This window comes from Numida meleagris, chromosome Z (assembly GCF_002078875.1).
Source record: "Numida meleagris isolate 19003 breed g44 Domestic line chromosome Z, NumMel1.0, whole genome shotgun sequence".
NCBI classification, from domain to species: domain Eukaryota; kingdom Metazoa; phylum Chordata; class Aves; order Galliformes; family Numididae; genus Numida; species Numida meleagris.
In genome coordinates, this window is record NC_034438.1 from 27894299 (window position 1) to 27918637 (window position 24339).

A 24339-nucleotide genomic window follows, 5' to 3' on the forward strand; every position below is an offset into this window, starting at 1 on the left:
GTCTTCTCAGCATGATATTTGGAGATTTGTTAATGTTTGTTCTTCTTAGCATCAGCATACTGATTTCAGTGATGGAGGTAGAATGTTTTTTTTCTCAGAATCACTGTTACGTTGTGAGAACAAAATAACAAATTTTGGTAATATTTTATGCAAGCATTCTTTCATTAGAGGAGTGCTGTACATTTAATTTTTTTAAGTACTAAGTATTGATCAATTTTCTTTTCGATGGGGAAAAAATCTCTGCAGCGTGAGAATGCCACTGATTATAAACACTGCTTAATTACGAAGAATGAGAACGGGGAATATAATCTTAGTGGAACCAAGAGAAGTTTTGGTAATCTTAAGGATCTATTGACCTGTTATCAGACAGAAACTGTCCGCTCAGACAGCATAATTTTCCAGTTCATCAAGTGCTGTCCTCCAAAACCAAAAGGTAAGAAAGAGTAGTGTACTTATAAACAAGAGTGTTTTCAACTTTTGAAGATTTAAAAATAAAACAAAAAGTAAATGGCTCTCAGGTAGGTAGTTACATTTATTGGCTTATGTGGATTCTTTTCATTTCATTTACCTGTTTGTTTCATCATCTTGGTCACAGTCTTCATTTCTGCTGACTGGCAGTTTTTACTTTGATGTGGCCTTCTAGAAAGAATTGATAGCCATCACAGTTTCATTGTTAACGGTAAAACTATATACTTAATTGCAGTGGAATGTGTGCAGATGCATTTATTCTTCAATCAGATGTTTTCATATCTTTAGGAGGAAAGAACTACTGAATGTATAATTCCTCACTGTGGATAGTTCTTTAAGCAGTAGAACTAATAATGCCAGGTTCCAGTGAATTTCTTTCAGTGGTGGTTGACTTCTTAGCTGAATAATGCCAAGGTTTCAGTGTGATTTCATCATCTCTTCATATGTGGAATTAAGCTCCTCGTCAAAGGAGTGGTTTTTTCTTCAGTAAATGTTAAAGGTTTTCCCTAGTTCTTATATTCATAGTGTGTTTTTCCAGTATGAATTACAATAATGAATATCTGCCCTTTTTATTATAAATGGTACTACTTATAGTTAATATTAGTTAGTCTTCATTGCTCTCCAAGTCTCTGATTAAGCAGAAACAGTCTATTTGACTTTTACTTCTTTTACAACTGATAGAAATTAGCCAATAAAGCCAATTCAGTCAAAAGCTTAGAGTTCTGAGAATTAAATGCATATGGACATCACAGAAAATAACTGCATAACCTAATGAAGTCAAACAAAAATGTGTTATATGCATCAGAAGTATAAATTTTGGAATGATCACGCATGCATGCACAGATATACCCACAAATACATACCTGTCAGCTTTGGTTTCACTAATGCATCTGCTGTACACATCTCTGGTAAACTTAAGGCAATAAGGATCACTAAAGTGCTGCTAGGGAAAATATATTCAAAATCTTTAGAGAGGTATCAGAAAGATTTGCATGTCTTCACATTTTGAAGTGTTTCTTTTAAGGAGATAAGTTTTGTGCCCTCTTCTCCCCCCTGCTTGCTATTACAAATACAGCAGAAGTTAAAATATTAAAAGAGGCTGGAGTAGTTTCAGAATGTTTGTTGAAAGTAGGAGTACTTAAGAAACAGAACAGAAACAGTAAGAGTACTTGAGAAACAGCAAAAAGTTTTTGCTGATCAGAAAAAAATGGAATTATTTACCAAGATACTCTATGGCTTTTAAAATGAATTGGTCTCAGATCGATGTTGCCTTTTTGTTGGATGTACAGCTTCTGAATATTGATTATTTTATATTTTACGGCTCAACTTTTCTTTATTCTCCCAGATAAATCAAACCTCCTTGTCTTCAGAAGTAATAGTGTCTCTGATGTACCTTCATCACCAACATTGCAGAGGCACAATGTCAGCCAGATGGTCTTTCACAAAATCCGGAATGAGGACTTGATTTTTGTAAGTCCATTAGTTGCTTCTTTTGTTGCAAATGGTTGGTTTAGTATGTATTAGATAAAAACTCAGACTGTACTTATAAGAGCTTTTTTTCCTTAAAAAAAAAAAAAAAAAAGTCCTTTTGACTTCAGTGTTAGTTTTCTTCTTTTCTTCTCTGGTTCTTTCAGCAGTTTATTTCCTGAGATCCTTGACAAGTCAGTAGCTTTTAAAAAAAAAATAGCAAAGTTTTAAACTGTTTATGGTATAGTTGCTTCTTTGTCTCCTTAGTCTGACTCTGGAGGTAGACTAGCTGAATAATTTTACATACATGCATTATTTGTGGTGGAAGTTGTCTGCCTTCCACAGAACAAGTGGCAATTTCTCATTTTCCGTCTCCTGCTTCTTGTCTTTTTAGGAAGAGAGTCTTGGGCAGGGCACATTTACAAAGATTTTCAAAGGTATAAGGAAAGAAGTGGGAGACTACGGCCAGCTCCACCAAACTGAAGTTCTTTTAAAGGTTCTGGATAAAGTGCATAGAAACTACTCTGAGGTTGGTATGATTGTCAACTGCAGTGTACTTGTCCATCCCATGTTACTTTTCTTACAGTAAACAACTTGCTGTATTTGTTATATGGTAGAGGGATGATTGTTGAACAGAGCTCATTCTTGGCCTTGTGACATTGGGAAAGATGAGTATGAAACTGGCTCTGTGAACTTCACCTATATACTTCATTTCCTCTCTCCCCACTATCTATCAGAACCAAAAAATAGAGGGTGTTTTGTACTACACAGGTAGCAGAGGAGGAACAGTTTGGCCACAGACCTGTACCAGTAAACTCATTATTGACATGTGAGGTACCAACTTTTTGGGGAAAATTTCCTTCCGTTGACTGTTTTTTTTGTTTTTGTTTTTTTTAAATTTTGGAGTCTTACTAATTCTCCAATATCATGTCATAAAAAAATCAGAAATATGAGGAATGCTTACCATATGTAGAATCATCCATATTCAGTTAGTCTTCGAATATTTGAGTGAATCTGTGAGCAAACCTGAAGTGCCCTTTTGCAGAAAGCAATACAGTGGTAATGTAATTGAGCTCAAGAATGCACATGTGGAAATTTAATTTAAAAAAAAAATTAACAAATGTGCCATTTTTTAGTTATTCAGTGCAAGTTTATAGGGCTGTTTATTGTGTATTCTGATTATATAATAGTTTCAAATTCCTAATCGACCTAACAGCGTTTGCAGTAAGCCAAGAGAACCAATCTCTTATTCACAGAGCTTTGCTTAGGACTAATATGTATTAAAATGTTAACTAAAGAAAAGGAGAAGAAACTTCCAAGAGCTAGTGTCAAAAGCAATGTAGACGTACCCTTTGGACATACGAAAGTAAAAATGATAATAAAAATAGCATGTATTTTAATTTTAAGAAATTGGATAATGTGCTATCATTTTAAAATAGAGTGAAAATAAATTGTTAAAGGAATCTTACAAATTAAGAAATATAAATATGACCCCTGAAGGAAAATATGCTAATTTTAACTTCATCTCACTGGGGAAACAATCTCTACACAAGGAAACATAGCTGGAGTTGCCACTGAGAAGAATAAAAAATGACTAAAGAAATAAAAGCATTTGAAAATTTCCTAACAAGATCAGGTAAGGTCTCACAGTACTGGATGAGTGATACAATAGTTCTTGTCTTTTGACTTAATAATGTTCTATGAAGAAATAAATTGGAAACTGAATAGCGCATCTTGAATTTGCTCGTATACTTAAATGATATAGAAGAAAAGATTCTCTTTTGGATGTGGAGATACATCTGCCTGCAGGAAAGCAGACTGCTAACCCTTCTAGAGTATGGACTGTTACTTAAAACAGACAAACAACAACAAAAAAATCCACAATAACAGCAAATCAAACAAAAAACAAGCACAAACCAGAACAAATAACATCCACAAATAAGTAGTATGAAATTTTAGACAGTCTTTGAAATGAGATGGAAGATGAATTGTTTTTAATAAATTTATGTAAACCGTATGCATTTTTTTCTACAAATAATGTGTCACGGTTTTGCTTTCACTGATCTATTCTCTCTCACTCTCTCTTTCTCAAAGTCCTTCTTTGAGGCAGCAAGTATGATGAGCCAACTTTCTTACAAACATTTGGTATTAAATTATGGAGTCTGTGTGTGTGGAGAGGAGAGTAAGTAGAAATAACTTATCTTTTTCACTAATTATATACAGCTGCCATTAGAGTTTTTTAATTGGGGGGAACTTGCTCCCTATAAAAACTCTGCAAATATTAATGAAATATTAATAGTAGCAAAATCTTTATCTATGGAAGTAGAGTGTGTCCTCAGTTTAGCTTACTGCACTGTAATTATTTATTGAGAAGTTTTTGAGAATATCTGATATATAATTATAGCACCTCATAACAATATCTTAAATTTGGATGGTTGTCCAGTTCTTATGTGTAGCCTTTGAATATGCATTACTGGACCTCACTTTACCAGTTTTCCTTTTTGTTCAGTCCTTGGTAGAAATGTCAGTTTGGACTAAAACCATTTTATTCTTCTGATTAACTGTTTGTAACAAAATGAAGCATTTTTGTAGTAAATGTATAATGTGTAGACTGTGGCCTCCATTAAGAGAAATGGAATTTGCAAAGCAAGAAAGGTGGGGGGATTCTATATTGGAAGTGGCTTTTCTTACAGGGTTGGGAAAGGCACTACCATGTTTGGCTGAGAACTCATAATACCAGTTTCGATTTTAAATACATCCACCATTGGGTTTCCTAGTTTATTCATGTTATCACGCATAGAGACTATATATAAAATTCCAGACAGATAGCGTATCACTTTAAAACATGCAAATAATAAATTTCTAGTTACCTAGGGAGAAATAATATCCATCCTTTACATCACAGTCAGCCTCTGTAGTCTGTTTTATTTCTGAAGATGAGGCTTACAACGTATTACTAAGTGGCAGATATTAAGAAATGGGAAGAGAAGGTGTTATTTTTTCCCTGCATTAGACATTTGATGTACAGACTTTAGAACAATTGCTCCACATAATTGTTATTAAAAAAAAAAGTCTGCTGTCTACAAAATTATGTTTTAAAAATTAGTTTATTTTCATTAGGCAAACACAAAACTGGTAGTTTCCGGTGTTTTCAGAGTGTAAAAAGCACTACGTTGTGAGCATCCTCTCTACACCTTCCTGAGGAGGGGAAGAGGAGAAGGGAGGTTCTGGGCTCTTCTCTCTGGGAGCTGGTGACAGAGGAGATAGGAATGGAATAAAGCTGCCAAGACGAGGTTCACATTGGACATTGGGAAAAATTTATTTCCTGTGTAGGTGGCCAAACACTGGAACACACTGCCTAGAGTGGAGGCTTTTGGATGATGCCCTCGGTAATATGCTTTAACTTTTGGATGGCCCTAACATGGTCAGGGAGTTAAATTCAAAGATCTCTGTAGGTCCCTTCCAGCTGTACTATTACATTCCATCTTGCAGCTGAAGACAGGATTTCAGTACTGCAGTGTAAAATTTCATATTGAAACAGATTGTGCAGCACAATGAAATGGATCTTGTTTCATTGGGTTGTTCTCTGTATGACTGTGTGGAGACATATGTCATATGTGTACACAAATGTTTGTATTGTAAATTTTTATTGATCTGTTTTCAAGAACATCTTTTTTTTCAGGAAGGTGTCTTATTTTCCAGTAAAACTGCATATTATAAGCAACTAAGAAGTGAATGACTTGAAATGGACATTATTTGACTTATTGCGTTAATGTTACTGGACAGTACTATGCTTATCAGAAGCTACATTATTTATTGTGCCTTTGGAGTGAGGGTGGAAGGATGTTCACTGCATTTCTTAAAGTGGAAACCTGATTTGTGAAATAAAGATTAAGTCTTGTAATTTTGCATTTGAGTAGAAATTAGGCGAACTTTCACACCCTGAAGAAATGTAAATTACATGAAGTATTTGTGGCAATATTAAGATGTCATATAGATTTGAAGTTATAGTTAGTTTGCCAATGGATAGTGAAGAAAGAGGCGGGTAATACTATGGTAAAGTCTGCCTTGAAATTCCATTTCGTTATTGATGGTTTTAATTGTTACTCTTTGAACATTTTAAATCAGATATCCTTGTACAAGAGTATGTGAAATTTGGATCTTTGGACACATATTTGAAAAAGAACAAAAACGTTATCAATATCTTGTGGAAGCTGGAAGTTGCCAAACAGTTGGCATTAGCCATGCATTTCCTGGTAGGTGGTTTATTCTTCATTTTTGTTAATGGCTGAATTGAAGTGTTTCAGGTTAATGCATGTAGAGCAACTGAGCTATTATCCTACCTCTCGAAACTAAGTGAAGAGTGTGAAAATAAGATGTTGGCTGGTAGCTGAAGTGAGACCTTTGTATCTTACATAAAATGTAATAGATTTTTTCATTCTTTTGAAATACTTTTTGTTTTAGAGTAAAATAAAAACGGTTTTCCAATAAGTGGTTCCTGGAGGAAAAGAATTATGTTCCTAGGTTTCCAAACTCATTTCATTATGCTGAACGTAAACAGTTTCCTTGTGGTATTAGAAGTTAACCACAGGTAAACATTGCATTATTCCAACTGCCAGGATGTTCTTTTTGTGCATTAAGTCCTAATCTTTTACTCATCTGTGTAGTTCATCATAAAGGCCGTGATTTGAAACAAGATATGTGATTATATTAATGTTCCTTTTGATGGAGTTTAACTGTTCTGTGTTCATTTTAAATGTATCATGTTGATTGATCTATTCATTTAAGTTAACATACATCAAATAAACTGAAAAACGTGTAGATAATTGAAATGAATGAAAATTCGTGTAGGAAATCTTAACTGAAAGGGTCTGATGAAGCATCTGAGATTTGGTCAACCTTAACTGTTTATTATTCATTATTTATACATCATTTATTACTCATTATTTTCTTTTTTTCCCTTTATGCTGTAAAGTGTTTTTTTTTAAAATACCTGTTCTATTGTAGGTTTTTTTTGTCTGCTTGTAAAAGATGCCTTTCTGTTTTTCAGGAGGATAAAGGCCTTGTTCATGGGAACGTCTGTGCAAAGAACATCTTGCTTATAAGGGAGGAGGACAGGAAGTCTGGAAACCTTCCTTTTATAAAACTCAGTGATCCTGGCATCAGTATCACAGTTTTGCCAAGAGATAGTAAGTGTTGTGTCAGCTTTCTTTTTTAATGCTTCTGACATGAAAACTAAGATTTTTTTTCTTTCCACCATTGATTACTGTTGTTTTAGTAAGCCATTTCATAGAATCGTAGAATCACCAAGGTTGGAAAAGACCTCCAAGATCATCCAGTCCAACCGTCCACCTACCACCAATAGTTCTCACTAAACCATGTCCCTCAACACAACGTCTAAACAATCCTTGATCACCCCCAGGGTTGGTGACTCAACCACCTGCCTGGGCAGCCCGTTCCAGCACCTGACCACTCTTTTGGAGAAATAGTATTTCCTAATGTCCAGCCTAAATCTCCCCTGGCACAACTTGAGGCCATTCCCTCTAGTCCTGCCACTAGTTACACAAGAGAAGAGGCTGACCCCCAGCTCTCTACAAACTCCCTTCAGGTAGGTGTAGAGAGTGATAAGGTCTCCGCTCAGCCTCCTCTTCTCCAGACTGAGCAATCCCAGTTCCCTCAGCTATTCTTCAAAAGGCCTGTGTTCCAGACCCCTCACCAGCTTCGTTGCCCTTCTCTAGACATGCTCCAGGGCTTCAGTGTCTTTCCTGCAGTGACAGGCCCAAAACTGGACACAGTACTCGAGGTGCGGCCTCACCAGGGCTGAGTACAGAGGGACAATTACTACCCTGCTCCTGCTCACAACACCATTCCTGATACAAGCCAGGATGCCACTGGCCTTCTTGGCCACCTAGGCGCACTGCTGGCTCATGCTCAGCTGAGCATCGACCAATACCCCCAGGTCTGTTTCCTCTACAACTCATACCCCCAGATCCGTTTCCTCTATTAAAAAATGTCATTCTTTTGTCACTTTAAAATAATCCCTGCAGTCCTAGTCAGCAGTTTTGAGTGTATCCTCTTTTTCAGCTAAATACACTCAATTTACAGGAAAAAAAATCATAATTGTCCACTGTATGAGTATTTCCTTTTGTTCTCATTCAAAATAAGTGTTTTTCACTGGTAGTATTATTAGTATACTATAAACTACCATAAGTCTGCAGGTAGCTCCTGAGCTTAGTATCCTGTTATTGATCAGGATTGAATTGTTATATTCTGTAGTTTAGAGAAGTTTTCTAAACTGAAAGTAAACACACTTTTCAAAATGCTGCCTGGCTGTTGAAAATTCTGTGGTACATTTCTTCATGAATGACTGAAGAAATCACTGATGGTGCTAAAAGTACTAGGTTATCAGCTTTGCCATCAAAGTTATTTCACTGCTTTATAAATAAAATTAACTCATACTAAGAGAAACATGAAGTGTGTGCAAAAACCTTATGCTAATGAAACAGAAGTAATATTAGTATCCATTTCTGAGTCTTTTTAATTATTTTGGAAAAATGAACACATTTTAGACTTGCTAATTTTATACAGAAGATACAACAAATCTAAGAGACTGTAAGCAGCATAGTACTTATAATCCAATAATCTTTCACTCTTCTAATGTAAGAAGCCTCCACTAACCTTAAAAATATTGTATTGTAAGAAGCTCTATATCTGCATCAGAACAACATCTTTCAGCTTGTAACTAGAGTCCGTATTACAAGTTCAAAAATCATAAAGTGGGAAACTGCTCACTGTGGTTACTTTATACTGCTCTGCCGTAATATATCAACAACCAGTAAAGTACTTTTGGCTCTTTGCTATCTAGTTCTTTCATGACAGCTACTAAATCTTGATAACTTGGGAGAAAATATTTAAGCCAGAGCAAAAATATAATGTGGAAATGAGGTTAGGAAAGCTTTTTTAATATTGGACTAATTCTGTAGTAAAACTAATGATCTTCTGAACACACATTTTCATAAGTATTCATAAGTACTATTTTTGTAGTACTTAATTCATAAGTATTCATTAGTGTTACAGATTCATAAGTATTACTTCTGTAGATGTCCTGTAGTTTCTAGAAAAGAACAAATACTTGGAAAGGTATTATAAATATGTTCCAGAATGAAATACCTATGTATACTAAAACCATTTTTACTGAATGAAATGTGTTTGTGAATTTTCTGAATTATTACTGATCTTAACATAATGTTTTCTTTGCATGACTGCACAGTTCTTCTTGAAAGAATACCATGGGTTCCGCCTGAATGTATTGAGAACCCCAAACAATTAGGCCTAGCTACAGATAAGTGGAGTTTTGGTACCACTTTATGGGAAATCTGTAGTGGAGGAGACAAACCACTGAGTGCTCTGGATTCTTCAAGAGTAAGTGTTACTGGATCTGCAGTAGTGGCAGTTCTTTGGATGCTTAAAACATCTGCTATTGTAACTAATGGGCATGCAAAATGGTGTGGCCCATTACCACCATAACATGTTGTTTGATAGTGATGAGTTAAGGATGATTTTTGTGTTGTTAGTTCTGATTTTTATGAGGACAAATTCAGTTATGCCAGTATTATCTTGCCCACAATTCTGTTGCTTTTTTATAAACTTATCTCACATAATACAAAAAGCATTCCTAACAATGTGCATGACCTTTAATGGGCATAATTCTAGTTATCCTGTAATTGAATACTTAAAATCATATAAGATGGTGTGTGTCGCTGACAATTGTATTTTTAATTAAACCAGAAATGTTAACTTTGTCTCAGCAAGGGGTGGAGTCTTTGGGCAGAAATATATTCCACAAAAATATTATTTCTTATATGTTTGATTTTTATTTGGAAGTAAACAAAAGTTACCATTTTCTGTAATGATTTGTAGGATTATTATTATAAATTGGCTGTTTTTTCTCACAAAGCCTGGTCCAATTTCTCAGGGGTTGTAACCAGCTCTTAGAATAAATTTCTAGATCATCTTTAGACCTAGCTTTTAGACATCTGTGTTTTTCAGAAGATGCCCTCATCTCTTTTACTAACCCACATTCTTTTCTAATAGCAGTGAAACTTTTTATGTCTAGTGGAGCTCACTCAGCTCACAAATGGATAAAATTTTTTGCTGGATTTAACATAATTAGGTTTAATGAGATTACCAACAAAAGAGACACCATCTTTCTGTTTTCTTATCTCCCACCAGTCACTGCCTTGGACTTTCTCCACTGATTTCTCTAAATTACACTAGTCCTTCTAAATTACCAGTCTTGGTTTTTGATGTAAATTGGTCAGATGTGCATGTTGGTGAGATAATAAACCTAGGTTGAGAGCTGTATTTTTTCACTGCTGTAGTCAGAATATCATGGCTATTACAACTCTTCATGGTTGTATACTAAAAAGGCTTTTCTCTCTTCAATTCCAGAAACTGCAGTTTTATGAAGATAGACACCAGCTTCCTGCCCCCAACTGGACAGAGCTAGCTAATCTTATAAACAACTGCATGGATTATGAGCCAGATTTCAGGCCGTCATTTAGGGCAATTATACGTGACTTGAATAGTTTGTTCACTCCCGGTGAGTCTGAGTCTGTGGTACAAAAAAATAGCATTAGACAGAAAAAAATCCTAGTTTCTGCTGGTTCTATTTCCTGTGGCGCTTCTGTTTCAATATTTTGACCTACAACCACTCTCCAACCCCACAGAATATTATATTACAGCTGCTTAGTTTGTTGTAAAAAAGAATATATTAAAAGTTAGTGTGAAATAAAAATAACGCTTTGAATGATGATTAATGTACATCTTAAATGTTCTAGTCTCTTAGTCGAATGTTTTTGCAAAGGTCTTTCTTATCTCTGAAAAGTAAGAGTTATTTTACTAAGTGGGAGATGCATGTTATCAAAATCCTTGTGAAGTTTTCATTTCTTCCCTCTTCAATAATGGAGTCATTGTACAATAGCTGCTGAATTTAAGTTCAGTATGTCTTTAAAAAAAAAAGTGTATTCAGAAATTGCAGTAAGACTTGTTATGAGTCAAGACAAGTTACTTGACTGTTTGGTAATACCTTGTTGTTTTTATGACTGCAAATTACTGTATAGAAATAAAGGAGGTTGTTAATATTCTAGTAAGCTCAGAGTATGCCTAGCAGAGCTAGAACATGCATTGTGGTAAGTTTATTTCATTCTCCTGTTTGCTTCTCTATTCTTTCTTCTTCCTTTCTCTCTTCCTCCTGCACCTCAGATTACGAGTTATTGACAGAAAATGATATGTTGCCAAATGTACGAACTGGAGCTCTTGGATTTTCTGGGGCCTTTGAAGATCGGGACCCAACACAATTTGAAGAAAGACATCTTAAGTTTTTACAGCAACTTGGCAAGGTAGTGTATTTGGAAAAACTCTAATTGCCTAAGAAATAGCTACCTTTTTCAATTATCTTCTGATGAACCTGTATACATTAGTGACATTGGATGCTTCTGTTACAGAAATTAATAATTCAAGTCATATCTGAGCACAATGGAAAATGGGAAAAAAGATTTGAAAGGAACTTGTTTGATGTCTTTAGACAGAAGAAAGGTAGCTGGCTTCTACAATGAATCCAGTTACAAGGAAAGGCTAAATATTTCCAATGCAGAGCTGCATCTGTTGCTTAATTTTTTGTTTGTTTGTCTGTTTTTATACTTGGGATTCATTTAAAATTGTTCCAGAGCAATCTTGCATAGAAGCAGTAGGTTGGTTTTTTTGTATGCATATGCTGGGAAGTCTGAATATGAGGTCTCAAGACTCAGTAATGTCTTTGAGATACCTGTAGGCCTCAGACATTTTAAGCTTTAGAAATCAGCTTTTGGTTATTAGTTTTGCAAGTTGTTGCAGCTTGGCTGTGGAAAACATGCATAGACAGGTGACTTGAGTGAAGGTGTGTCAGCTGCACTAAGTACTGTTTTTCCAGAATGGTTTCTCACTTCTTACATTGGTTATTGATGTGTAACTGCATGTCCACTTGACTCTACTATCAACAAAACCATAAAGCAAAGTGGCAGGACTGCGTCTATTTGTAGGTGATTGTTGGCTATAAACAATAGTGTAGAGTAGGGAAAGGAACAGAGTTACTGGTGATGACTGCAAAAAGGAAGATAAAGAGATTAGAAAAGAAGAAATTAGAACAGAAAATGGAAGAACTACTACTGAAAAACAGAAGAGAACCATGAACCAGAAAGAGCCTTAATGTGTAGTTTTTAAGAAATGAAAGAAAAGAGGTATCCCAGCAGGCATTATGAGAGTGTAAGCAGAAATTTGTGAAGAAAGGGGCGAAAATGAATGGATTTCACCCTCCTCTCCTTGCCCTCCTTTTTTCCAGTTCTGTTCATGTCCTTTAATAGAGCATGTTTCTCACAGATAGCTGCTGCAGAATTGTTACTGTGATCCTTTGGTCTTAACTTCTTCCAGGGAGGTTTTGTGTTATTTCATTTAAATAATTATTACATAAATAATAAAATAATAAAGGTTACATAAAACTTATTACATCACTTTAATGTTATACTACAGTGAGCACTGAGGTAATTGTAAACAAAAAAATTATAGGAAAAAGAGGATAATTTGAACTTATTTTTTTAATTCAAGTATTTCTGTTTATGATCTAGGGAAACTTTGGCAGTGTTGAGATGTGCCGGTATGACCCCCTACAGGATAATACTGGAGAGGTGGTGGCTGTGAAAAAGCTGCAACACAGCACAGAAGAGCACCTTAGGGACTTCGAAAGAGAAATTGAAATACTTAAATCTCTGCAGCATGATAACATTGTTAAATACAAAGGAGTATGCTACAGTGCAGGTATGTGCTATGTTGAATACACCTTTAGTTGCATAACTAGGCATGTATACTGCAAGAAATTGAGATAAATGTTTACAAAAGCCATTGCCTAGTGATTTTTCCAAAGGAAGTAAAGCCTGTTATATAATACTTCTTATTGTAAGATGAATTTTCGTTATTCAGTCAGCTCATGGCATAATTTGTTTGATTTTTAAAGAACAGGCTGTTTTGATTGGTTACCCAGTTGCTTTATCTTGAAGTAATGAATTTGGGGTTAAGTAGGAAGATGTAACCATTTTTTTAACTGCTCTGATTTTTCCTTTAATGTGATGTCTGAGAATGGATAATACCACTTCTTGTACAACCTATGTAATAAATGACTAAGTTTCAGAAACATATGTATGTAAGGAAAGTGCTGATGGTGTTGAAATTGAGTGAAAGCACTAGTTTTGCACAAGATCTGATTGTTTAAACAAAAAAGTGTTGTGTTCAAAATCAGAGTAAGCTTTGAAGATTGCAAAATTGCTAGCCAGTTGATGTCAGTTGTCATTCTGAGTTTTACCTCAGCAAAAAAGAGTAGTAATGTAAACACAGACATACATGTATGGCACTTCTGCTTTACTTTTAGCAATAGTAGTATTTATGAGATGATGTATATCAAGCATATACACATTGTGGTCAAATAATGTGTATATGCTTGATGTGTTCAAATAAATGACATTTCCGTAACAAATGCAGGTAACAGATGAAAAATTGCGTACTGATGAGCATGCGATAAAATCCATTTTTGCTAGTGAGACTTTCTATTACTTTTATTCACTTGTAAAACCTATTTCAAAACTTTGCATTAAAAATGACATGAAATATTTTATTTCTTGTTGTAAAAGGTCGTAGGAATCTGAGGTTAATTATGGAATATCTACCATATGGAAGTTTACGAGATTATCTGCAGAAACACAAAGAGAGGTTGGACCACAAAAAACTTTTGCTATATGCTTCTCAGATATGCAAGGTAAGAGAGCTTTCAGATGACTTACATTTTTCGACAAATCTGCATCTATCCATTCTGTACGGAAAATAGTTGTTCTGGTATATGTTTTATAATAGTGTTAGGCAGCTAGTAAAACATAATGCTAAAAGAGGTAATAAGGGGCATTCATATATTCAACAGCTTGACAAAATTCTGAGTGTCTTTGTAATCCTTAATGCAAGATGCTGACACTGGCCAATCTAGTGATTGAGGGAGAATTTTGGTCATTTATATTTATTAGGTACATACACTTATTCAGAAGAAATAAAACCTCTTTCTTTTCTCTAATGAAAGCTGGTTTAAAATTTTGAAGGATTTAGTGTACTCATTCAGGAAAACTGTTCATGGCATACCATAACTGATATATATTTCTGATATAGACTTAGTGACTTTTAGAGATGAATATCACAGCGTTCATATATTTGACAAATTTACTTTAAAATGTAAATAATATTACCTTTTGATCTAATGGAGGGAAGATACCTGATTTCTATGTGAAGAGCTAGAGGCTATAAAATTGCCCAAAGCTGTTAAAGCTATTTAGTCTCACTGGCTGACAGTGAAAATACTTCATAAATTCTGAAAAGGCGGACTGGCATCTGATCATCTTATTACCTTATGTCTTACTACCTCAGAAGGAGGGAGTATACCTGCCCTAGATTCATGCTGTTGTTGTGTTTGGGATATGAGAAACTATGGACACTTCAGATTTTACTGCATGTTTATTAACATAAAAAACAAAAAGAGGAAAAGAAAAAGATAGACAAATGGACACACATGCATACACTTCACTCCAGCCCTCAGACATGTAACAAATATTTTAAATTTCCTCTCCACGATTTCCACATTGAACAAGGAGATGGTAGGTTACTTAATGAGTATTCTTCAGGGCACATGGCCATTACATATTGTCGCACTTAGTAGTCTTGTGCCTTCCACATTTGGAGCACTTTCTGCCTACGGTATCTGTAGTAAAAGCCTGGCAAGAATGAGGCGGGAGGGTCGAGTCTCTGCAAGACCTGAGACCTTCTCTAGGCATTGAGGCTTTCATCTGGTGAGTAGAGCTTGCTTGTTCCCTTCTTGAAACTGGACTGACTTAGTAAAACTTTTAGCTGCTGAACCTGGGGCATGTACCAAATTGGGAATGCTGCATGCACCTTTAGCAGCTGATCTTAGCCGTTAATGTTTTCTTGGAAGTAAGGTCAGGTGAATGGTCTCCAGCAAAGCCTCCTTGATGGGCAAGTTGTCTGCAAAAGAGCTGGAAAGCATAAAATGTTTTCTGGTCTGTGGCAAGTGTCAGTCTTCTCACAAAGAGGATGTATTGAACACGTGACCACTCACTGAAAGAGGGTTCAAAAAGTCTTCTGATAAATGGGTCCAAGACTAGAAGTCCTTCTCTCAATCATAAGAAATATTCTTACCGTTATTTCTGCAACAAAATAACTGTTGTCACCAGTGCTGATAAGTCACTGTAAACAACCTTCCTTAAGTGAAGATGGGGACAAGTCTAACTAACACTCAGCATGACATTAGGGTAAAAGTGAAAGTAAATCTTTCATAAAATAAACAGAATTTTCAATGCACAAAGGCAGCATCCACTTACTTGTTTTATTCTGGGGCATCTCAGCAGACTGTGAAGGGGTTAGAAGATGTCTGCCTTGTTCACTTCCAGAAGAAGCTGTGAAAGCATTTGCAAACCTTTGGGCTTTATGGAAAGCCTGAATGAACCACACTGGCAATGTTTCTCAGGATTCTAGCCTTTGAGACAGAGACATCTAATAGGAGGATTGAAAGGTGGATTTTACAGGCAGTGCAAGTATGGCAGGAAAATCTGGGAAGGAGTTAATGCCAGAAGGTACAAAGAAAAATGTGTATATGTACACATATGTATTGTACACATATGCACACATACAAGAGAAGCATTGAAATATTGCAAGTAAGCAGGGTGGCGCTGTAAAAGCAAAAAACAGATGGAATGACTTATTCCGAAGTGCTGAGCACCAGCTAGGAGGAAGGAAGCTAGCATCTGCATTTTGCAGATAATTTTTGAGGGAAAACTTGTGCTTTCATGAGCACACACTATCAGAATGTGGGAAGTCCATATAGAGTACAGAAAAACTTTAGTTGGAAGGGACCTCAAAGATGATCTAGTTGCCAACCACTGAATCAAGCCACTAGATCGGTCTGCCCAGGGCCCCATCCATTCTGGCCTGGGAACACCTCCAGGGATGAGGCATCCATAGCTTCTCTGGACAGACTGCCAACACTTCACTACCCTCTCAGTGAAAAACTTCCCTGACACCTAATCCAAATCTCTCCTCTTTTAGTTCAAAACCTTTCCCCCATGTCCTACCACTATCTACCCATGTGAAAAGATGGTTTTCCTTCTGCTTACAAGCTCCCTTTAAGTACTGGAAGGCCATGGGCAGGACTTACAGTTAAAGAAGTATCTATTGTTGACTTCTAAGGGAACCAAAGCCTAAGAATGTATGTGTATATTTTGCTTTGCCTTACTGTTACAGTGCTACCTGTAAAGCAGAGGATATTTTGATTGCACTTAGTATTTCTTTTGTATTATTTTGCTTCAAAGCAGCTTGATTTTCTCCTCACAGGAGCTAGTGCTTAATTTCACTCCGGATAAAATCTCAAAGGGCTACTGGCTCTGTACTTACTTTGGAAGAAGTTTTTTTAAGATAGTTTTAAGAAATAGGTGTTTTCAACCTTTTTTGCCTCCTGTGCATTTCTGTTACTGTTTTGTTGTTGTTGTTCTGCTTATTAGTTTTTTAGCTGAAAATCTTTTTCCCGTTGCCACCTTCTTGCCTCAAATATGTGAGCGAGAAATGAAAACATTACCATACAAAAAGGTTAAGATAAGCGTGCTTGCCTGCAGCGTATTTGATTCCTTACTGGGAACTGGGATAAGTGTCCTGACTTGTGTTTCTCATACTGTGAAAAGCAGCGTTTTCAGAGGTGGCATTTGCTAGTTGTGACATTTCTACAAACTGGTGCAGCTATAATCTGATGCAGCTCATGTCTGTAGTGCTGCTTTTCTGGTGGCAAGCAATAGAATTCTCCAGTCAAATTAAAAAAAAAAAAAAAAAAAACTTAGCAATGGAACAGCGAATAACAAAATGAAATTCCCAGCGCTTCTCTGATCTTGAGGATGTTCTTTTTTTCCTCTTTTGGCACTACATTTTCTTAATTCTTGCTGCTAAGAGGCTAGGAATAAATCTGTTTTTCCATCTCATAACTCTTGAAGTATTTCCCGAATCTTTGCTGGAGGGCCCCACAGCTAGCATTTGAATAGTAAAGATGAAAACATTTGAACAGTGTCATTGAACTTTACTCTATTGTTAGTATAATGCCAGAGGTTTATGATTTCCACTCAAAATTTGCATGATTTCTAGTAGATACATCTCTGAGGCTGGAAAATGGCTACTGTAATAGGAAAGTCACTAGTGTCAGAAAAACTTAAGGACTGTTTTCAGTACATTATTTAATACTAATGAAAAGGTGTAGCATTTCAGTAGATTGAATGTATATGATAACGGGGGAGTCTGTCTTTGAAAAAGATCTGATATTTTTGAGGATAGCAACTGGTAACCAGGTAATGGGGCAGAGGTCAGTTTTCAACAGTTTTGAAGTGAGATGTTCTGAATTTACAGTGTTGCCATCTAATGGTATAGGGAGGTAGCAAGAGACTGAGAGGAGGGTTAGACTTCCAAGTTACGCTTTTTCAGAAGTTTATCGCTTAAAAAGAGAGATGGAGAAATATTTTGGCATTAGAAGTGTAATGCTGATGTCCTAAATGTTTGAATTCAGCAATCTAGAGCATCATTTACTGCTTTTTCCACTGTGTTGGAGTGACATGCTTTCTTATGGAACTGTGAAACTGACAGCCTGCTTTGTTTCCTTTCACATTTGAGAATCAAGAATCTCTTAGTACGATGTTGTCAACTTCTGTTCACCATTTATTGCTGTGTAAGCAAGATTTTTTTTAATACTGTAGTACCTTAGCTTGATTGTCTCTTCACACACGGGCTTCTGGATTCAATTAGTAGCAAAAAAAAGTATGTGTTGGTAAGAAGGGATCAACAACAGCAGCAAAATATGACAGCTTCAGATCATCATTTCCATGGATTGCCATTACACAAGATACAATAAATGGAGAGCTGTGATAGAGAATAATGGTCAATACAAAGGAGAAAAAAGATTTACAAGTGTGAATACAGCCAGAGAATAGCTGTCAGATTCAAGGACTTGTAAGATAAGGTTTGATATAGCAATTAGGAAAGCAGATGTGAAAAATGTCTGGAAAGAAGATTAATTCAAAGAGGTAATGAAAGGATGGGCTTCTCATCTGCCCTGTACTGTATAGCTTAGCCCAGACTTTGTTTATTTTTGTCTAGTACTGGCAAACTGCACTTGGATACGGAAAGGAGCTGTAACAGCCATCTAGCTACTTAACAGTAAAACACTTAGCTGAGAGGTTCTCTGTCTAGCTACCTTCAGTTAAGGATAGTCCCTGCATTTGGAAAGATTAATTTAATAAAGAAAGCAAATATTCAGGTTCTCTGTTTTTGGTACAGTCTGTTCGGTTTTAACTTTGAGCTTAATTCATCCCTTTTGAAATAGTGCAGCCACTTAAAGTAATTTTCTGTTGTGTTTATAAACCTTATGCTTATGCTTAGGGAATGGAGTATCTGGGTACAAAAAGATATGTTCACCGGGATTTAGCAACAAGAAATATCTTGGTGGAGAATGAGAACAGAGTTAAAATTGGAGATTTTGGATTGACTAAAGTCTTGCCACAAGACAAGGAGTACTACAAAGTGAAAGAACCTGGTGAAAGCCCTATATTTTGGTAAGTCTTCTCTTGATATATGAAATCATGACATGTTTTCAGCTTTGTGGTTTCAGCTGATTGTCTAGCATATTGTGGAATTATGAAATGCAATTTCCAAGTCAGTTTTTAAAGTATTGTGATAGTGACATGCATGTTACTTGCTTTCACGAAGCAATGTTGAGAATTCCTACCTTTATGCATATTTTCACAAAAAACCCTGAAAAATTCATAGTTAACTAATTAAACAATGCCACATGAAATATATTCAAAGATGAAAGAAATCTAAAGGAGCCCACTCCCCAGTAAGCCTTCAGAGTTTTGGACCCTTAAACGCAAGTATGTATCTTCTAGCTGAAATCTGTTAGGTGAACCATCTGTTGGCCAAGTGGAATTGAAACGCACAGACCAACTAGCAAGGTTAAAGTATTAGGTTGAATGTTAAGGTAAATCTGCAATGGAGCACAGCCTGTAGCAGTGGGCCATTCCAGCCTGGGCCCCCACAGGTGGCAGCACCCCCCAGCCCTCCTGCCCCACCGTGGCCTCGTCTCCATGGGCCGCAGCAGTGGCCTGGGGCTGCTTCTTCAGGGGCTCTCCATGGGTTGTAGCCTTCTTTAGTCACATCCACTGCTACACTGTTTGCTCTTCCATGGCTGCATGTGGATATCTGCTCTGCATGGTGCCATGGGCTGCAGGGGGACAGCCTGCTCCACTGTGGGCCTCTCCTGAGCTGCCTGGAACTTCTGCTGTGCACTTGGAGCACTTGCTATCCGTCTGCACTTACTTTGGGTTTTGCAGGGCTGCTTCTGACATTTTTTTTCACTCCGCTCACCCAGCTGCTGCTGTGCAGCAGCTTTTCCAGTAAATCTGCTCTCCCAGAGGCGCATTCAGCATTGCTCATAGCTCAGGTCTAGCAGTGAGAAGTCCCTGTTGGAGCAGCTGGAGTGGCTCTGATCTACCATGGGGCAGCTGCTGGGCCCTGCTCACAGAGCACCCCCCCCCTGCAGCTCTTGCTACCAAAAACTGGTCAGGTAAACCTGATACAATTGCATTTGGAGTACATACTTCTGTGTATTCATAATGCCATTTCATACTTGTGATTTTAGTGTATATAGTTGGCATAGGTGAGCTTAAAATGTAATACTTAAGGGGTAAACAAAATAACATAGCATTAACATTACATGTTATTGATTAGAAAAAATTAAGCCCAGAAATGCATGGGACATAATCCAAAGCTTACTGAAACTGATGGAAAGATACTTGCTGGCTATAATTGTCTTTATTTCCAGTCCTTACCACGTCATAATCTTGTTTACAGGAGAAAATATCAGTACTTCAGTACCAGTTAACTACTATTAATAATATACTTGTTCACTTTTACTAGTGAAGGTAATGCCTATGAACAAAAGGTACTTTACTCATGGGAAAAAAAAAATCCTATTCTTAGAAATATCTTCAAAACTGAAAAGATGCAAGTGACACAGAACGATATTAATTTTACCATGTGTTCCAGGTATGCTCCAGAGTCTCTGACGGAGAGTAAATTTTCTGTGGCCTCAGATGTATGGAGTTTTGGAGTGGTCTTGTATGAACTCTTCACTTACATTGAAAAGAGCAAAAGCCCACCAGCTGTAAGTACTTAATTTTTTCCCAGAGATTTGTATTTATTTCCTGTATCTAGATGGGTTGATATTTATGGAACCTTTTCTGGAGCATATCTCAATGTTTGAGACAGAGTCCAGTTGGAATCAGCAGCATGCTGAGAAGCACTAACATCAAGGTATAGGAAGCAAAAGCTATGTGGAAGATAGTCTGTGCAGATTTAATCCCCTTTGTAACTTCCAGGTGTAGGTGTTTAGAAAAAATTTGAAAGTATCTAATTGGAGACTTGCCTTTCTCATCCTTGATAGAGACATCCCACATGCAACTGTTTCATTGTAATATTACAAGTATTTTTAATACCTCTCCAAATCTAAGGCCAAGCCAAACAAATACTTAAACATTAAGTTGATTTAAATGAGGTAACTCTTAAAGTTACTTTGTTATTTTAGCAAAACCCATGCTAATTAACTGAAGCTCAGGAAAGAAGGGAAGTTTTTCTTTTTTAGCAGACTGTTGACAAGTCTGCTAAAAAAGACTTGTACAATACAAGTATCAAATATCTTACAAATATCTTTAAAATACACACAGTAATGAAAGAAAATACTACTTGTTTACTGCAGAACAGTTCTCCAGTTGGAAATGAAGTTCATAATGTTGCTTTTACCTGGAATTGCTCTGCAGGCATTACAGAGGAGAGGTGACTTGATTGTTTACTAGAGATGTCCTCGCCGTTCACCAGTGTCTCAGTCCTGGAAAATGTAGTTCTGAGAGATAAACAGCAATTGTAGGCAAAATGTACTTGACAGACCTCTACAGCAGCATCAGTAGAACTTCTAGTAATTTGATACAATTGCAAAAGCTTTCAAGGAATCACAGAACCACAGAATCATAGGGATGATCTGGAAATCACATAGTTCAAACTCCTTGCTAAAGCAGATTCCCCAGAGTAGGTTACACAGGAAAATATCCTGGTGGGTTTTCACTTTTTCTGGAGAAGGAGACTCCACAACCTCTCTGGGCAGCCTGTCCTCTCACTCTCACAGTAGTTTTTTTCGTATTCAGGAAGAACTTCCTGGATTCCAGTCTCTGTGCTCCTTGTTCTGTCACTGGTCACCACTGAAAAGAGCCTGGCCCCATCTGCTTAACTCCCTCCTATTAAATATTTACAAGCATTGATAAGATTTCCCTTCAGTCTTCTATTCTCCAGCCTAACAGTCCCAGGTCTCTCAGCCTTTCCTCATAAGGGAGGTGCTCTCAGCCCCTAATCATCATTGTGGCTCTCCAGTGGAGTCTGTCTACAAGTTCCCTGTCCATCTTGAACTGAGGAGCCCAGAACTAGAAGAGTACTTCAAGTGTAGCCTCACTGGGGCAGAATAGGAGGAGGGGGTTCACTTCCCTCAGCCTGCTGACAACACTCTTTTGCATGCATGCCAGGATACTGTTGGCCTTCTTGGCCACAAGGGCATGCCCTTGGCTCATGGCCAGCCTGTTGTCCACCAGAATACCCAAGTCCTTCTCTGCAAAGCTCCTTTCCAGCAGCTCAGCCCCTAACATGTACTGATGCATGCAGTGGAGGAAAAACTCTCAAAGCAGGGACAACTCTCCTTGCCTAATAACAAACATTGTAGATATCTGGAGTTCTTAAAAAGGACTATGAAATGGAAAGTAATGTAGTAAGTCATGGACTCAGGTGGAATATACCTTGAATAAATCAACATTTTCTGGGTTCATGATTCCATGAAGAGAACCAAGCTGCTCTCTTGGTATGCATCAAGAAAAATTCATTTTTATCAATAAGCCAAAGCAGCATGTCGTCGTCATTGTAATTGTTAGTTGTATCACTGACTTTTACCATTTGCATATTCTACCAGTGGTTATTTCACATCTTCATATTAAGCATCATTAAATAAACTTATGTAGCATTGGAAGAAAAACAATTCCTTTACGTTATCCTTAGAAATTATTTTCAGTTAATATTTTCTCTTTTATGTTGGATCTCTGGCAATCTGAGAGGAATTTTTTATCTACTTGCAGGGTTATGTTGATTTTTGGCTAGCACTTACTTTAGCAACTTTAATTATGCTATCATTTATTGTCTCTAATTACTAATTAATCCAGTTCATCTTTTTTATGCATTTCATAATGTTATTGTATATAACAACATTTTTATATATAACACTTTATAATATTATCTGCTTTTTGATTGACAGGGATTTTTCAAAGCATTCAGATTTTAACATTTCAGGTATTTCTTTAGAATTAGCAGTAAGATTTGATCTTTTGGAAGTGGATAATCATCAGATTATGGTCAATATTTTAAAAGAAAATTTTAATTTATAACTTTAAATCATGTATCTATGATGCTAGTTCCCCCTGCTCCCCCCCCCATGAATGGTGATTGTTGATATATTATCAGAAATTGTCATTTATCGTTTTTTTTTGCTATATAGTATGCTATTTGTAGAATTTCTAAGGTTTGTCTTATAAGGAGTTTTCTCATAATGATTTTGCAGCATCTTTTTTTCCTTTCAGCTCTTTTTTATGACAGTTGGTCTTCTCTTTCAGGAATTCATGCGCATGATTGGCAATGATAAACAAGGACAGATGATTGTATTTCATTTGATAGAGCTTTTGAAGAACAATGGACGACTGCCAAGACCAGATGGATGCCCTGATGAGGTGAAGTATTATTATAGTAATATATTACTATAGTCTGAAAGATGCTCAGTAAGGGTGAGTATACGGTAAATGAAAACCTCATGTTTCCTTCTGCGTGGGTTACTGAAGAATTTATACAGCCTAAATGGTTGTGCTGTTATTTTATCAGTTACATGATAGGTATAATCACATTTGTTTTTATGATACTTTAGGTTATACTTATTCAGGAGCCTAAAATGTAGTCTTTCTGAATACATGAAGTAGGATTATTATGACTATTAAACTGGAGCTCTCAGGCTTCTATTTAAAAAATGTAAACGTAATAAGGCAGAGATGTTTAGTGTATGGAATTTCATAGAACCATAGAATCATAGAATGGCTTGGGCTGAAAAGGACCATAATGATCATCTAGTTTCAACGCCCCTGCTGTGGGCAGGGTTGCCAACCACTAGACCAGGCTGCCTAGAGCTGCGTCCAGCCTGGCCTTGAATGCCTGCAAGGATGGGGCATCCACAACCTCGTTGGGCAACCTGTTCCAGTGCATCACCACCCTCTGAGTGAAAAAAGTCCTCGTAACATCTAACCTAAATCTGGTGGTTTAATGGTTTAAAACCATTCTCTCTTGTCCTAGCACTAATTTTGTTTGGAATTTGTTAGAATTTTGTTTGGAATTTGTTCCATAGAAGTCTCATATAAACATTCTTGCTCAAAATTGTGTACTGAAAATTTTCTAACGTGTTTAATGTTTAGCAGACAAACCTTAGTATCTACCTAGGGTTCAATTAATCATATTTAATTCCAAGACTTAAAAAATTTCCCTCTCTTGCTCTTCCTTCCTCAAGAATAGGAATGCTTATGTATGTTTGTCATGTGTATTACTAATCATCAAGCATTCTTGGACAGGAGCTACCTGCAAACAGCGCAGTGAAGTACATGAATCAGATGACCTTTGGATTCGTATTCATGCTTTTTGTAGATCTGGTATATGCCTCTTGAACAATCTTGAGAGTCTATGTTAATCCAGTTTTTTTAAATTTGTTAATACTCCAGGTGTATTAAAAATATTTCCTTACTATTTCTAAGCTTTTTTACTTCACTGCTCTTTTGAGAAGGATGCACTTCAGCTTGAGTCAAGTTGGTAGGGCTGGGTAAGTAAATCAGTAAGGAAAGAATGTAACTAAAATAGATACACTATTTTTTCTTTAACTTCTAGTCCAGATAGATTCTGACATTTCTTTATAATCAGACACACTTTGCAGTAATTCCTGAAATAGTTCATTCAAACTGGGGACAGCAGAGATCAAGGTCTAGCAGAGAAGGAAAAAGAATGATACAGATGGGGCAGGGAAACCATTGGACATGTACCTATGGGTACAATAATTGTTCAATCACAAAGGTTTGAGTTTTCATAGATAATTTGAATGTCCTATAAATGACAGTA

The 24339-nt window shown here is 36.5% G+C and overlaps 1 protein-coding gene across 6 annotated transcripts in view; it reads left to right on the plus strand.

Annotated features, from left to right (window-relative positions):
* The window catches only part of JAK2 (Janus kinase 2), a 90705-nt gene that overhangs the window by 61252 nt on the left and 5114 nt on the right, over window positions 1-24339 (plus strand). For all 6 annotated transcript variants that reach the window (XM_021380090.1, XM_021380089.1, XM_021380091.1 and 3 more), the window contains 14 exons: window positions 247-433; window positions 1814-1938; window positions 2330-2464; window positions 4030-4117; window positions 6064-6191; window positions 6986-7124; window positions 9206-9357; window positions 10387-10537; window positions 11200-11336; window positions 12597-12786; window positions 13653-13777; window positions 18487-18659; window positions 20152-20269; window positions 22806-22919. In XM_021380090.1, the coding sequence (XP_021235765.1) occupies window positions 247-433; window positions 1814-1938; window positions 2330-2464; window positions 4030-4117; window positions 6064-6191; window positions 6986-7124; window positions 9206-9357; window positions 10387-10537; window positions 11200-11336; window positions 12597-12786; window positions 13653-13777; window positions 18487-18659; window positions 20152-20269; window positions 22806-22919 (1962 nt within the window). The remainder of the gene's footprint in view (window positions 1-246; window positions 434-1813; window positions 1939-2329; window positions 2465-4029; window positions 4118-6063; window positions 6192-6985; window positions 7125-9205; window positions 9358-10386; window positions 10538-11199; window positions 11337-12596; window positions 12787-13652; window positions 13778-18486; window positions 18660-20151; window positions 20270-22805; window positions 22920-24339) is intronic.